Raw genomic sequence first — 14021 nt, 5'->3', positions numbered from 1 at the left:
ATAAAAATCTCAGATTCAGGGAATTTCTGACAGAATCCATTTGAACTTTTAAATGGCAAGGATCATAAAGTGTTAAAAAAAAAAAACCTGAAATTTAACAAAGAGTCAAAATTTTTCCTTAACTCATACACAGTCAATCCAGTGGTAGGCTTACCTGTAAACTCACTGAGTGTGATTATGCCTACTTTTCCCATTCAATAGAGTGACTTCTCATAAAACAAGGCTGCCACTAATAGCATGCCCACAAATAAGCATATGCACACACTTACACATGCATGCACACCCTCATACACACCAACCACAAGGAAGGTCCCGATGGCCAACTCCAAACTCCCTGTGCTGTGTTAAATAACCAGGGCAGCTGAAATTATAATAATTCTTCAGCCAGTGAGATTTGTATGTATTTTCCCAAAGCCAATTTTATTTCACTTTAAATTGACATTAAAAATGTCTTAAAATGTTAGCAAAAGCAACAAGAACAAGAAGCTTATTGACTTTTGAACAGGCATAACATCATATGAAAAAGGAAATTGGCAAAATATTAGGGAAAAGATATTTTCTTCTCATCAAAGGAATATTTTTCTACTGTCAACACACTCAAAACAGAAAAGCATTCACATCTTCTATTTATTAATTAATACAAAAACTGTTTACAAATACACATCTGCGAACCAGAAACTGTGCTAATGTCAAGACTACAAAGATAATACATTCAATGACCTTGAATATATTTGACTCATATAACAGGAGAGACAGATCTGGATTCCACAACACATAGTAAAGCATGGTTTGTTCCATATTCAAGATGTACACAGTCCTGCGGCAAGCCAAGTAAGACAATCACTAATGCCCTGTGCATAGATTGAGGAGTCAAAATGTATATCAAGTTGGAAAAGTTTAAACCTGCTTCTTCAATATATTTATTTATTCTAAAACACTTACATGGCATTTTTCATGGGCTAGACACTATCTAGATTGTTTCCAAACATTGATTCATAGCAACAACATAAAGTTGAGAAGGTGAGAAAACTGAAACAGAGTAACTGATCCAAGGTCACACAGCCAATAAATATTGGAACTGTAATTCAATTCAGCTCCAGAAGTTATTGTTTACTATGCTGTTCCAAAATGCATCTCTCTATAGAATCAATAGAAGGCACAAATTAGAATTTGGTTTCACTTTATTATTTATAATTGTTACTTTCCCAAATACAGTCTTGCAAATCAACTCATACCTCACATACCTTAATAAATGATTATTTAAATGGAAAGGTAATGAGGCAATTTTCTATAAAATAGATAATGCGGCCAATTTGCCTATTTTGAAAGTACATTTTTCACATATACCACTGACACTAAGTAGAAAACTTACTATAGTTACTATGCTTGAACTTCACATTTTGCTTCTCTCTTCTTGAGATTATCTCACATCTTCCTGCCATAAATACACATGGCTTTCCAAATGTTGCATGGCAAATAGTTGTTATACAATTACCTATGAACACATGACTTTGAAAGGTTAATCGTGAATGCAATTTCCAGCTCATGTTTACCAGTATCACAGAATAATTAATCCTAAATATTTAGTGTCGTGAGGTAAAGGGGGGAAAGCAAGCTCATTTTATTATTAGCTTATGTTATATACCAAGCTACAAATGCCTTTGGAAATCTGGGCTGTTATTTTTCCACTCTGTTGTTCATAGATCAGAGAATCAAATAGATAATGACCAAACAATTAGTCTTTTGCATTTCTCTATCTTGTGACCATCGCTCTAAGTTCAGTCAATGAAAATATGACTAAGCAATGTATTGGACCATGTTTATTTTTTTAATCTCTCATTTTTATTTATTTTTTACATCATTGTTCATCTTTAAACAATATTTGCTTCTACCCACTCCCTCAGGCATAGCCCCCATAGAGTTTCCTTCACCAGCGCACCCGTGCACCATCATCTCAGTCTCCTGTGCTCTGGACCATGTTTATTTTTAAACAAAGCCCAGTATCTTCTTTTTCTTGTGATGCCTTTCACTCTTTTTATTCGTTGTCCACTGCTTTCTTATAGACCCCTTCATGCCTAGAGGGATATTAAAGCAACATTCAATATACTCGAGGACTCTGAAACATTTGCCATAAAGGCCTTTATCACCCCAGGTTACTATTGCCTTTCTAAGGTATTTCAAAGTTATGTTTTAAAAGGACTCAAAAGTAAACACCAAAGTGTTATTTTTCTTCCAAAAATCATCTTTAGAAACTTCACACTAAATATTGGATTGTGCTAGAGATTTTGACAAAGGAAGCTTCAAAGAAGAGAAAAATTTTCTCTTGATAAAGGAACAAAAAAAGAAATACACATCATTCTTTTCTTGCTCACCAGAAGAGAAGTATGAGCAAAAATAATATAATAGGTCCTCAAAGTGGGAAGCTTTAAGTAAAGTGTCAGTAGTTTTCCAAGATATATATTTCCACATCTGGGAAGAAACTCACCCCTCTGGCCTGACTCATCCAATCCACTGGATTCCTAGCCCAGCAACTATTCGCCTCCTCAAAACTGTACATACTCCCTTTCCCTTTCCACCTGGTGCTGAGGAAGCAGGGCTGAGTTCAGAGATATGTGCTGAGTTCATACATCAGGGAGTTAGAGGTCAGGAACTCCTATATAATCAAATAGGCTTTGTAGTTTGTAATCCTGTAACAGTGGGTTTGAATTTTATCTCTTCCCCTTATTAATGAGGTAACTTTGGAACACTACTTATAGTAGCTACCCCCTTGCATCTTCTTCCTGGAAAAAAGAACCTCACTCCTCTGGCTTCTTCTGGGCATGCTGCATGCCGTTCTTCACTCTCTTCTGGAATTGCCTAGCTGAAAAGAACTTTCTTACACAGGGTCATATTCCTGTTCCAGAAGACATGCATTCAATGGCCCATCAATGCAAGGGTATAAAGCCCTGGCCCCTTTATCCCTTCTTAGGTCAACTGCAAAGCAGCCCCAATTTCAGTGCTCCTTAAAAGGTCAGCTGAGGTCTTGAGGACTTCCTCAGGATTTTATCAGAGCCCAACGTAGTCATTTGCCCAATCCTGTTTCCTTTTTTTCCCTGACTTTCACTCCACTGGTATTGATCCTAAGAATACCCTCTCATAAAATTCTGTCTTTGTCTCTCCTTCCCAAGGACTGGAACATGTACATTACTTAACCTCTAAGGTTTAATGTGTGTTAAATGCTGTCTTGATTCAGTAGGTCTGGAATGAGTTTTAGATTCTGCATTTCTGACAAGCTACCAGATGTTATCAGTGATGCTGGTCTTCAGATCACATTTTGAATAGTAAAGATATAAAGTATCAAATCAAATACTATAAAGTGTTTCATATAGTGCCAAGTGTGTGCTTGTGTATATACAATAACTTTATTATTTGTTTATTCTCTAGTGTATATGTAGAGTCAATGTAATGAAGTATACACAGGTAGACCAGACAAGCAGATGAACCACTCAACATGATTATGTGTGGGATATTTATTTGCAAAATATGACATATTTGCACAAATAGAAAGGGAAATGAAAACTTTTATCCTGCTCTAAGTCCTGTAGTCCATGTCCCAGCTAAGTGATCCCTGTTCATTCCTAGCCCAATAATATAAGAATTCATTCTTCCTCTGTCCTCAGTTACTGATCTAATCCACTTTCAACTTTTTTTTTAATCCATCTCCTCTTCTTTCCCACTATTGCTTCCTTCATTCAAATCCCTCTCCTCTCCTCCAGTAAGCTGCTTCCCAATCTATCTAATGGATCTCTGTCTTCAGTTAGGAATCTTCCCTTTTTCATTCCCTGAAGTTATTTTTCAAAGCACAATTCTGATCATGTTGTTCCTCATCCTAAAAGCTTTGCATGATTTTCTTGCCTCTAAAATAGAGCTCACATCTCCTCATATGACATGTAGAATCTTTTAAGAGGGACTTCTTATAATCCTAACTTCACTATATTCAGTCTTAATTTCCAGTTCTTCCTCAAACATGCCGTGCTTTTCACACTTCTCTGTGAATGTATGTGCCAAACATGTCATGCTTTTCACACTTATCTGTGAATGTATGTGCTATCCTTTCTTGCCGGTACAGCTTCTCCTTTTCTTGACAATCATTGTCTTCCTAGCAATTTGTGGTCTTATGCTTCAATGGTTTTCCTACCTGCTTTTTTTATCGCACATATCAGAGTTTTATATATATAGTATATATAATGTGATATTATATATGTATGATATCTAATATTATATATAGTATATATAATGTGATATTATATATGTATGATATCTAATATTATATATTTGCTTACTTAACAATTTCCTTCCCAACTTTAAAGTCCTTAAGGTTAACTACTTTGTCTATATTATGACAAGTCTCTCCCCATATTTAGCTGATTTATTCATGATTGTTCCCCAGCATATAACCCAAGTCCTGGGACATAGAAGATTCTCAGAAACAACCATTGAATGAATGAGATACTGAATCTGCTTAGCAGGATAAAGTCCAAATCACAGTTTAAACCTTTCTTATACATTTGAAATTGTAAGAATCAACATATCAACACACACTGAACTTAATTCCACAATTTCAAGAAAATCATTGTGCTTTCTTTAAACTACAGTTTTGAGATACAATTCATATAGCATAAAATTCAACCCATTTAATGTACACAATTCAGTGATTTTCAGAATGTTCACATCGTTGTACAGCCATCACCACAATCTAGTTTTCGAACAATCTCAGTACCCCAAAGAGATCCTGGTGCCCCCAATTTACTTTCTGTCTCCATAAGTCTGCCTCTTTGTCTAAATGGAATCATACCATTTATGGCCATTGATGACTGACTTCTTTCACTTTGCATTTGTTTTCAAGGTTGGTTTATTTTGTAAGCATCTAACAGTGCTTTACTACTTTTTATTGCCAAATAATATTCTAACATATGGATGTATCACATTATTCATCAATTAAGGACATTTTGGTTGTCTCCACTCTTCAGCTGTTATGAATAATGCTGCTTTGAACATTTGTTTAAGTATTTTTATAGACATATGTTTCATTTTTGATATGCCAGATCACATGGCAATATTTAATGTTTTGAGCAACTGACAAACCGTTTCCCAAAATGGTAGCACAAAATTACATTACCACTAGCACTGATGAAGGTTATAATTTCTCCATGTCATCACAATGCCTGGCATTGTTAGTTGCTTTTAAAATTAATCTTATAGTATTGTGGTTTTTATAACTTTAAAAATGTCTCATGAAAGTTTCTCATCTAACTCTGAGTTTTTGCAATGTCATCAAGTCTATAGGGAAGTTAAAGATGCTGGTATACCTGGATATGTCCAAAAACAGAATAGAAACAGTTGACATGGAAATTTCTGGATGTGAAGGCCTTGAGGACCTCTTACTGTCATCTAATATGTTGCAACAGCTACCTGACTCTATAGGTGAGAGTATAATATCTTGTCATAAATGTTATATTAAATATATCATTTTCTTTTTTGGCAATATAATTTATTGAATGATGTAGGGAGTATACTGTTAGCCAAATATAAATAAATGAGCAAGTTCTTTATTCAAGATCATAAAATAGTATTTTAGCAATATCTTAAATTTCTTTGTATCCCTAAAAGATGGCATTTTATATATATATATCTTAAAATGAAATGGTAACTCTAGTCAAATTTAGTAGGCAAAGTTGACTTGTCTATTAAAGTGACACTACTAAATTGATAATTTATGTTTTTTTCAGGTCTACTCAGTGGTAACATGTTATTATAAGGGATATATCTTAGATTTAGATTAATCTGTACTCATGTGTGTCTGCTTTTATCACTATATTATTGCAGTAGTTTCTATCCATAGAGTGTTGCTGTATTATATTTTCAATGTTATAACATTGCTGTAATCTAGGAATAACATAAAGGAGTATAATAAATATAAAACACTTTAGTTCCATTTTTTTAAAAAAGATAATCTTAATATGCTGCTAAGATTCATAAGGTCAGATAATTTGTCTCTTAGTATATATTAAGTGCTCAATCCATTTATAAACAAATTATATGAATCAAATAATGGAATAATCTAATGAGTAAACTCATTAAATAATGAGTAAACTTTTGTGTAGCTATCTTATTGTGAGAGGACTCAAGAGGGTAATTATCAAATTACTTAATTTGGGAATATACAGTTTTTTAATTAGATGTGTCATATGCTCTCAAGCTTATTAATGCTCCTAAAAATTGAGACACAATCTAGAGAGTCTGGATGGTGGGAAGCTAGGAGACATGCAGTTTCCTGAATTTTTCAATATTTTATTGCCTTCAATTTTACCATTCTTTCAGGATGATGGAAAACACAGTTTTAACAAAACAGACTAGCTTTTCTTTCTACATCTGATGACTTTTGATTTATAGAGACATATATTTTATCATGGAATTTCTTTAACTTGCTCCATTATAACTTCACTGAGGGTTTTATCACTTTCACATTTCTAGGTGGTTTCTATGAAAACTATAATGCAGTAAGTTTGTGATATATCCTGTCATCTATATTTTTAGAGAATAGCCTAGGTGAAACTTATAATCAGATGTGTTTAGGACATACTGTTTTATGTACTAGAAGGTAAAAAAGTATAATGGTTAGGAAAAACATCCTTTATAGAGATGACATATACAGGCATCCAGTGAAGATGCATACCTTACACTCCTACTAAATCACCTCTACATACCACTGCAAGCACACAATGAAAATAAAAAAGTAACATACCCAAAATGCATATTTTTGTTTGTTATTGCCTCCACAGTACTAAAAACTGTGCCTGCTAGGGTAAGCACTCCTTAAATGTTCAATACATAAGATAGTTAACAATGCTAAGAAGATTGAGCATCTACCTGAACCTGAACTAGACAAGAAATAGTACAGTGAGGACTCAGGCCTGATGGACTCCAGGCCATAAATAACAATAGCAGCCATAAATTCCATTCCCATCATGAAAAAGAAAATAAAAGAACCTTAGAGCACTATGTGGAAATATGAGCTGACAGGGATTGAAGCAGGGACCCCTTTTCTATGAAGAGGGCTTGAACAAGACTACAATATGTGGAAGTAGGGTGGAAGGACAGAATAGATACAGATTCACAAACTAGTTTGGATGGGATCTGTATATTCACTTGGGATGTGAACACCATGTTGCTAATGTGAGTCCTGGTTCTGAACTCCAAAAAGTAGGGGGTAGGTGGCAGTAACCCAAAAACTGCCAGACAGGAAGGGGTGAATATAGGTTAGAAGAAAATATCAACCCTCACATATGAGCTTGCAAACAAAAATTTCAAAGAAAAATTGATGTTTTAACAAACAAAACCTCAAATAAATAGGAAATTTCACCCCAACAAATACTGAAGTTACCACATTATGTAAACAGATGACTTAAGCCTGAGTAGACCCTCAAATACATAATAGAAAGAATAACATTGACAAGGATAATAAGAGCTTATAAAACAAAAACAGGGGCTATGACTAAGAATAGGTAGTTATAAAAAAGAACCAATTAGAAATCTTGGAAATAACAATGTCACATAGTGAAATAAGACATAATTATGTTTTCAAAATATCTCCCTTTAAGAACACAGATTAGGAAATTTAGACTTCTGGGGAAGGTAGCACGTTTAGGTGATAGAGAAAATCAGATTAATTACATGACTGTCATGAAACAGACTAGAAGAGGCAGGTGGCATTATATATTTAACACTTTTATTTAGAATCTGGTTCTCAAATTAAGAAAGTAATTCTGTTGTAGTTACTAAATCCTCAACTATCTCTGGATCCTACTGACATTTCAGGCGAAATTTTACTTACACATCTGCAAAGTTACCAGAAACCCTGATTATCCATGTTGAATGACTGACTTTCCTTCAAGAATTCCCTTCATGGGCCTCCTTGGTGGCACAGGTGGTTGAGCACCCCACTAAAAAGCTGTCCGCAGCCTCTGCAGCACGGGTTCAATCCCGGCCAGCCAGTGAGAATCCCACATGGTGAAGCAGACTTCTCCTGTCTCACCCGCTGCTCCCCTCAGTGTATTTCGTCAGTCTGCCTGTTCTGTTCCCCACTCTGTCTCTGGTGAATCTTCTCACCCTCCCACGCATCTGGCTTGTACCCCGGTTCTTATATAAATAAATAAATAAATCTTTTAAAAAATTAAAAAAAAATTCCCTTCATGGTCAAGGAACTATCAGGGATAGGGGACTTCTTCTAAGGCCCTGAAATAATTCATTGATGGTAATTGGATGGGAAATTGCATGTTGTTGTCTTCATTGAGCATGATTTATCTATTGGACTAATACACTTAAAAGAATAAAAGATAAGAAATTTCAGTATTAATAAAGGTAAATAGCATCTCAAATAAAAACCTTTACTTCACATCTATTTCAGTTCAGCTGCAGCTGTGGACTATTTGAATGGAGTGATGTACTCAACTTTCCTCCGTGCTGAGTCACTTTCCTTGCAGAGGAAATGAAAAGGATTTGTTTCCTCTTGTAGATAGAGTTTAAATAATCAACTTCTTTGGGTAGCAAGGAAACACAATAAAAGAGAATATAATCTTTTTATTTTCAAAAATAATCTTATTCACTTTGTGGCTAAGGACACATTTTTTGTAGTCAAGTTGCCTGAATTCATATTGTGACTTTTCCCCCTCACTAGCCATGTGAACTTAGAAAAGCTGCTAAATCTCTCTATGCCTGTTTTCATCATCTATTTAAGTGAAATAGTAATATTACTTGCATCATAGGATTAGTTGAAGAAATAAATGAATTAATATATGTAAACTTGCTTACCACAGCAGCTGGCATACAGTAAGTGCTCAGTCATATGAACTATTATGATAATATAATCATTATAATCTTAGATTTGAGGAAAACAGCTATTTGACTTACAAAATTCTATTACATAGTGCAAATCCATGTACATATTACCCCCATTGAATAGCAAATTAATTCATTAATTACATAATTTGTACTGATTATATAATTAGTTCAATGCTGCCAATGATATATTTATGTATAAATAACAAAATCATTATAGAAGACAATCCTCAGTACTTAGCTGGGCGTATAAGATATAAGAAGGGGAATTGAGGAAGGCTGCAAGTACAGAGAAGGAATAGGGTAAAATATCTTTGACCCTTGTAGAAGGATCCAAACATATGAAATAGACATGTTTTCAAAAACTATCTGCAAGAGAAGGTATTGAAGACCAGTGAGGGTGAGATTGATGGTTTAATTCCACTCTAAGGATAATCAGATTCCTACAGGAGCTCCAGAATCTGCCCAAAAGCATCCCTGTGATGCAGTGTGTGAGTGACACAGTAACCATGCTACAAATGAGGTTTCTCTAAATCCTTAGGCATGGAAGTAAACAGGGAGACCTAAGTTGCTTCCACCTTCAAAGCGGTAGACGCTTCCATCCATTGTCAGAGCCACTACTCCATCCTTTAAAAAAAAAAAAAATTGAGGATCCTGATGTTATCTCAATTTAAAAAGTAAACAAATTACTTAAAAGAAAAACAAAAATCCTGTTATCTGGCCCTTTGGCCTTAGTCCCTAACCTACTGTAAGACTTCACCACTACTTCAGATCAGGGCACTGTAATTCTCTTAAAGAGTGTTTTGCGACCTGGTTTTATGGAGTTTGCTCAGCCATATGCAACCCACCCAGAACTTCTTGTGAACCTTCAAGTAATGTTAACATTGTCAATGCTCTGATCAGCAATACCAAGTTTTAAAAAAAAATGCAGCTGTCATCCATAATCCCCTGCTTTCTTTTCACAACCAAGGAACAAGCCCAGGGGTTCTTTTATATTTCCAAGGTTGATGTTTTAACACACTCTCTAGAGAAGCTGAAGTGATTCAGTCACCCTTGAACCTGGATGAATACAGCAGTGGGTGTTCCAATTCAAAACTTCAGTTACCCCAATGCGAATTGTCCTCTCTCTCAGGAGCTGCTGTTGTTAGCTGTGTATCCTGGGGTAAAAAGGTGTTGTACTAAGCTCTAAATATTGTAGGTATTTTCTCATAGCAGTTCAGTGGAAATTACATTTCTCTCTACTAGAGATTCTGAGTGCTCCTGGAGACTATGTAACTGAGCATACTGAAATTCAAAGTGCAACAACTATTTCAGACTTTTTATGACGTACTTCTTGTCTTTAAGAAGTTCTCAAAATAATTGAGGTGGGTGGGCATGATCTATAGCAGTGCTGCAGAGCAAGTTCTCAAAACACTGGCTTTGCAAGATGCTCTGTGCTCACGCATACACGCAAATTCCACAGTAACTTTAGAGTCACGTTGCTACATTAGTATATTAAAAGCTTCTTAAAAACTTCACTAAAGAATCTATTTATAAACCTAAACTCTGAATCATGTATGGTGTTGCATACCAATGTTTCCTCAATAAAAAAAATATATAATTCTAAAAAAAGGAAATCTTTTTAAACTTTGCAGCTTTTTTTCCTAATTTTTTATTTTAACATTTATCATTTTTTAAATTTTTTTAGACAATATTTGCTTCCCCCCACCCTAAACTTTGCAGTTTTTTAACTGGCATTTCCCAAACATACTTGGCTATGGAACCCACTGTATCAGAAGAAGTTTTCTGCAAACTAGCTGTCTATGCATATTTCCAAGGCTAAAAAAAATTTTTGACTTTCATGTTTTGTGCTTGGATTTTGGCTCTTTCAGCCATATTGACAGATGAGGTAATCTCATGGCTAGGAAAAGGAGGCTGTTCCTCAATTCCTCTGTGGCTATTGCTCGTGAAAATCTGGGGGTAGAGCAAGCAGCACTGAGGGTAAAGAGAGTATTAATCAGACAGTGAGAAAGATAAATAGTTGTAGCTTCAACTCTTAGTCAGTTCTAAATGGTATATTAAGAATTGCACTGGGCCTCCCTGGTGGTGAAAGGGGTTAAGCACAGCACTGTGAAGCAATCCACGGCCTCTGTAGCATGAGTTCGCCCGCTGCTCCCCGCAGCAGTATATTTCAGTAGATCTGCCTGTTCTGCCCCCCACTCTGTCTCTGATGAATCCTCTTACCCCCCGCACCTCTGGCCTGTACCCCAGTTCTTGTATGCATAAATAAATCTTTTAAAAAAAGAATTGCACATTTTATGCTTATTACTGATCCAAGTCAAAGATATGTGGTAACAAAAAGAGTATGAGGTCATATGTTGTAATTTCCCAAGTCCACAGTTATAACCACTGCATGGCAATACCTAAGTATCCATTCGTTGATTATTAGGTTTAGTTCAGATTTGTTTTCAATTTGTATCACAAGAGGAATGTGAGTTATTTGCGCTTAGGAGTTCATTAAATATTAAATCACAGCTGGCTTGAAAAATCTCATATGGTTAATTTGCTGCATAACAAAAAGGAAATGTGGCATTACTGTCAACTTTGGTTTCAATGAAGCCTTATGTTTTATTTGCTTGTCCACATTGATGTTCCTGAACTGCCCTTGATACAGGTGAATTTTTTGCAACTATTGCACTTTAAATTTCAAAATTAGACTACATACAAATTTCAGATTGCAGGTATATATAAGCAGAATGCAGCCAATTAGCATGGCAAGCATTCATCACAAGTGGCCCTTTTTATTTCATTTATATTGTATCTCCTCTCAAAAATCTGCTATTATGTATTAATAAACATTCTTCTCTGTTTTAGGACTATTGAAAAAACTAACTACTCTAAAAGTAGATGACAATCAACTGACAATGCTACCCAATACAATCGGAAAGTAAGTGCCAGTTTCACTCCAGTCTCTGCCAGAAGCAGTGTGTTGTTTTCTATTTCAAAAATATTTTCTACTAGAGATTCTTATATCTTGCTCTTTTGTTAACTTATTTTAACCATGTTTTATTAAGTTATATATTTATACATTATATATCTGAACATTGCAGTGACACCCAGCTACATAATGATGTGAGAAATATTTAACCATTAGTCTTCAAAGCAAAGTTACCACCAGAACTTTAATTATACTATTATCAGTAATTTTCCAGATATTAGTAATTTGATATTTTTGTAAAGGAATAGCTATAAATTCACTTAAATATGGCTTACAAAATCAAATCAGTTTTATAAAACTTTGCAATATGTGTATGTTACCATTACATATTAGTAATAGCTGACATTTGTGAAAGTTTAATATATTTCTAGAAGCCAAAAAGAGAAGAATCTATTTTAGCTAACATTTTTAAAATGTTATATGGGGTCTCCCCTGGTGGTGCAGCGGTTGAGCGCTGGGTTGTGAGGCTGCAGCACCAGTTCGATCCCCAGCCACTGGCAAGGGTCCCACAAAAAAAAAAAAGTTATATGAAAGAGCATCATCACCCTTTAAGGAAAATATATTTCATTTACTTGGGAGAAATTTATTTCTAATTTATATTAACATTTAGTTCACAGTTCTTTAAAATATATATCTATATATCATTACCAGTGTTTCACTTAAATACTTTGCTTACATCCTATGTAAAATGAGAAATCAATTAATTAATTGCTATGTATTCTGAAATTATATAATGCCATTTTACTGGGATCCTGTCCTACCTTTCAGTGTGAAAAATTATGTAAATCTATAATTCAAAAGATGGGGGCATACCCAAGGATGGAGGCAGGGATACCTCACTTTTTAAGAAACAGACGTATTAGCTGTAATTGACAGACAATACAGTGCACATGCTTAAAGTCTTCAATCCCAGAGATTTTACTCAAGCCCTTTCTTCCCCACTCCCTCAGCCCAAGTTAACAGGGGACCACTGATGTGAAAAACCTCATTCTCAGACTGCAGAACAATTTGGCTAAATTTGTCTTATTTTCAGACTTTGAGGAGCAGTAAAAGTCTCAACCATTTTGTGGATTTTAATGGCCATACCACACAGTATTTTTGTCTCTATAGTTATTCCCTTTTGCTCAACTGTTGAGAAAAATGTATATTCTTTTGAGGGTACACAAAAATAATTGATTTTATTGTGGTTTCTCTGATGCTTTCTTAAAAATCTTAAGTAATTATATTCTTAGGCACTAACTAGTCTTTCTGCTTGAGGTCAATTCTCAGAGGAAACAATTTAATTGTTGATGGTCCTAAGGTTTAATGATATAATGTACTAAATAATTATTTATTTTGTTTTTCTTTCCCTATAGATTTGTAATGAACAGTAACAGTGTTTAATGTTTTGAAAGGTTTTTAAGGTCTATTGTCAGAACAATAATAATTTTCTTATTGATTGCTAAGATATTTTACATGGTTTCAGCTTGCGTGGTTATTTTCATTGCCCTCCATACTGTATAAAGTACTTTTTTGCATTAAAAAGACACAACTTTACTGCACTATAGGCTATACTGAATTAATAATCTATAGGCCTAGAGAAAAGCAAGTAGGTGCAAGACACACTTTCCTCCATGAGCACTGAAATTAAAAAGATCCAGACTTATAATCTAACATTCCAGTTGATGTTATTGATGACTATCTTGTTGGAAATTACTTAAGGCATTTTAAAAACAGGATCAGATGAAAACAGCTATATCAATTTATTCAGATTATCACTGGCATTCAAAATACAGACCAAAAGTTATACCTTTTTAAAAGAAGTTTTATCTACAGTCCATAATGGTACACATTAACAGAAAAAAACAAGTTACAAAGGAAGTATAAATTATTTTATTGCAGTGTTTCCTAAACTTCAGTGTTCATATGAATCAGGGGAACATGCTAAAATGCAGATTCAATTTTAGTGGTTTGGGTGGGACCCACATCTTGCATTTATAACAAGTTCCTCAATCATACACACACATAAATACAACAGTAAAAGTGTTATGTACTGATCAGGACGAGCATCTGTGACTTGCGGACTAAAGAATTAACAGAGGAGTTTAGAGTTTATGCAGCTTAGTATCCTTGCATATTATGTAATTATATGTAATATAGTTTAAGCAGTTAATGTACTGAGATAACT

General features: G+C 34.6%; 1 protein-coding gene across 3 annotated transcripts in view; it reads left to right on the top strand.

Annotated features, from left to right (window-relative positions):
- The window catches only part of LRRC7 (leucine rich repeat containing 7), a gene marked incomplete at both ends in the record, with an annotated part of 319842 nt that overhangs the window by 206938 nt on the left and 98883 nt on the right, over positions 1 to 14021 (top strand). For all 3 annotated transcript variants that reach the window (XM_084242632.1, XM_084242631.1, XM_084242630.1), the window contains 2 exons: positions 5319 to 5463; positions 11731 to 11803. In XM_084242632.1, the coding sequence (XP_084098758.1) occupies positions 5319 to 5463; positions 11731 to 11803 (218 nt within the window). The remainder of the gene's footprint in view (positions 1 to 5318; positions 5464 to 11730; positions 11804 to 14021) is intronic.

This window comes from Talpa europaea, assembly GCF_964194135.1.
Source record: "Talpa europaea genome assembly, chromosome: 9".
Taxonomy (NCBI): Eukaryota; Metazoa; Chordata; class Mammalia; order Eulipotyphla; family Talpidae; genus Talpa; species Talpa europaea.
Note: the sequence above shows the minus strand (reverse complement) of the source record. Positions and strands in the feature narration are given on the sequence as shown.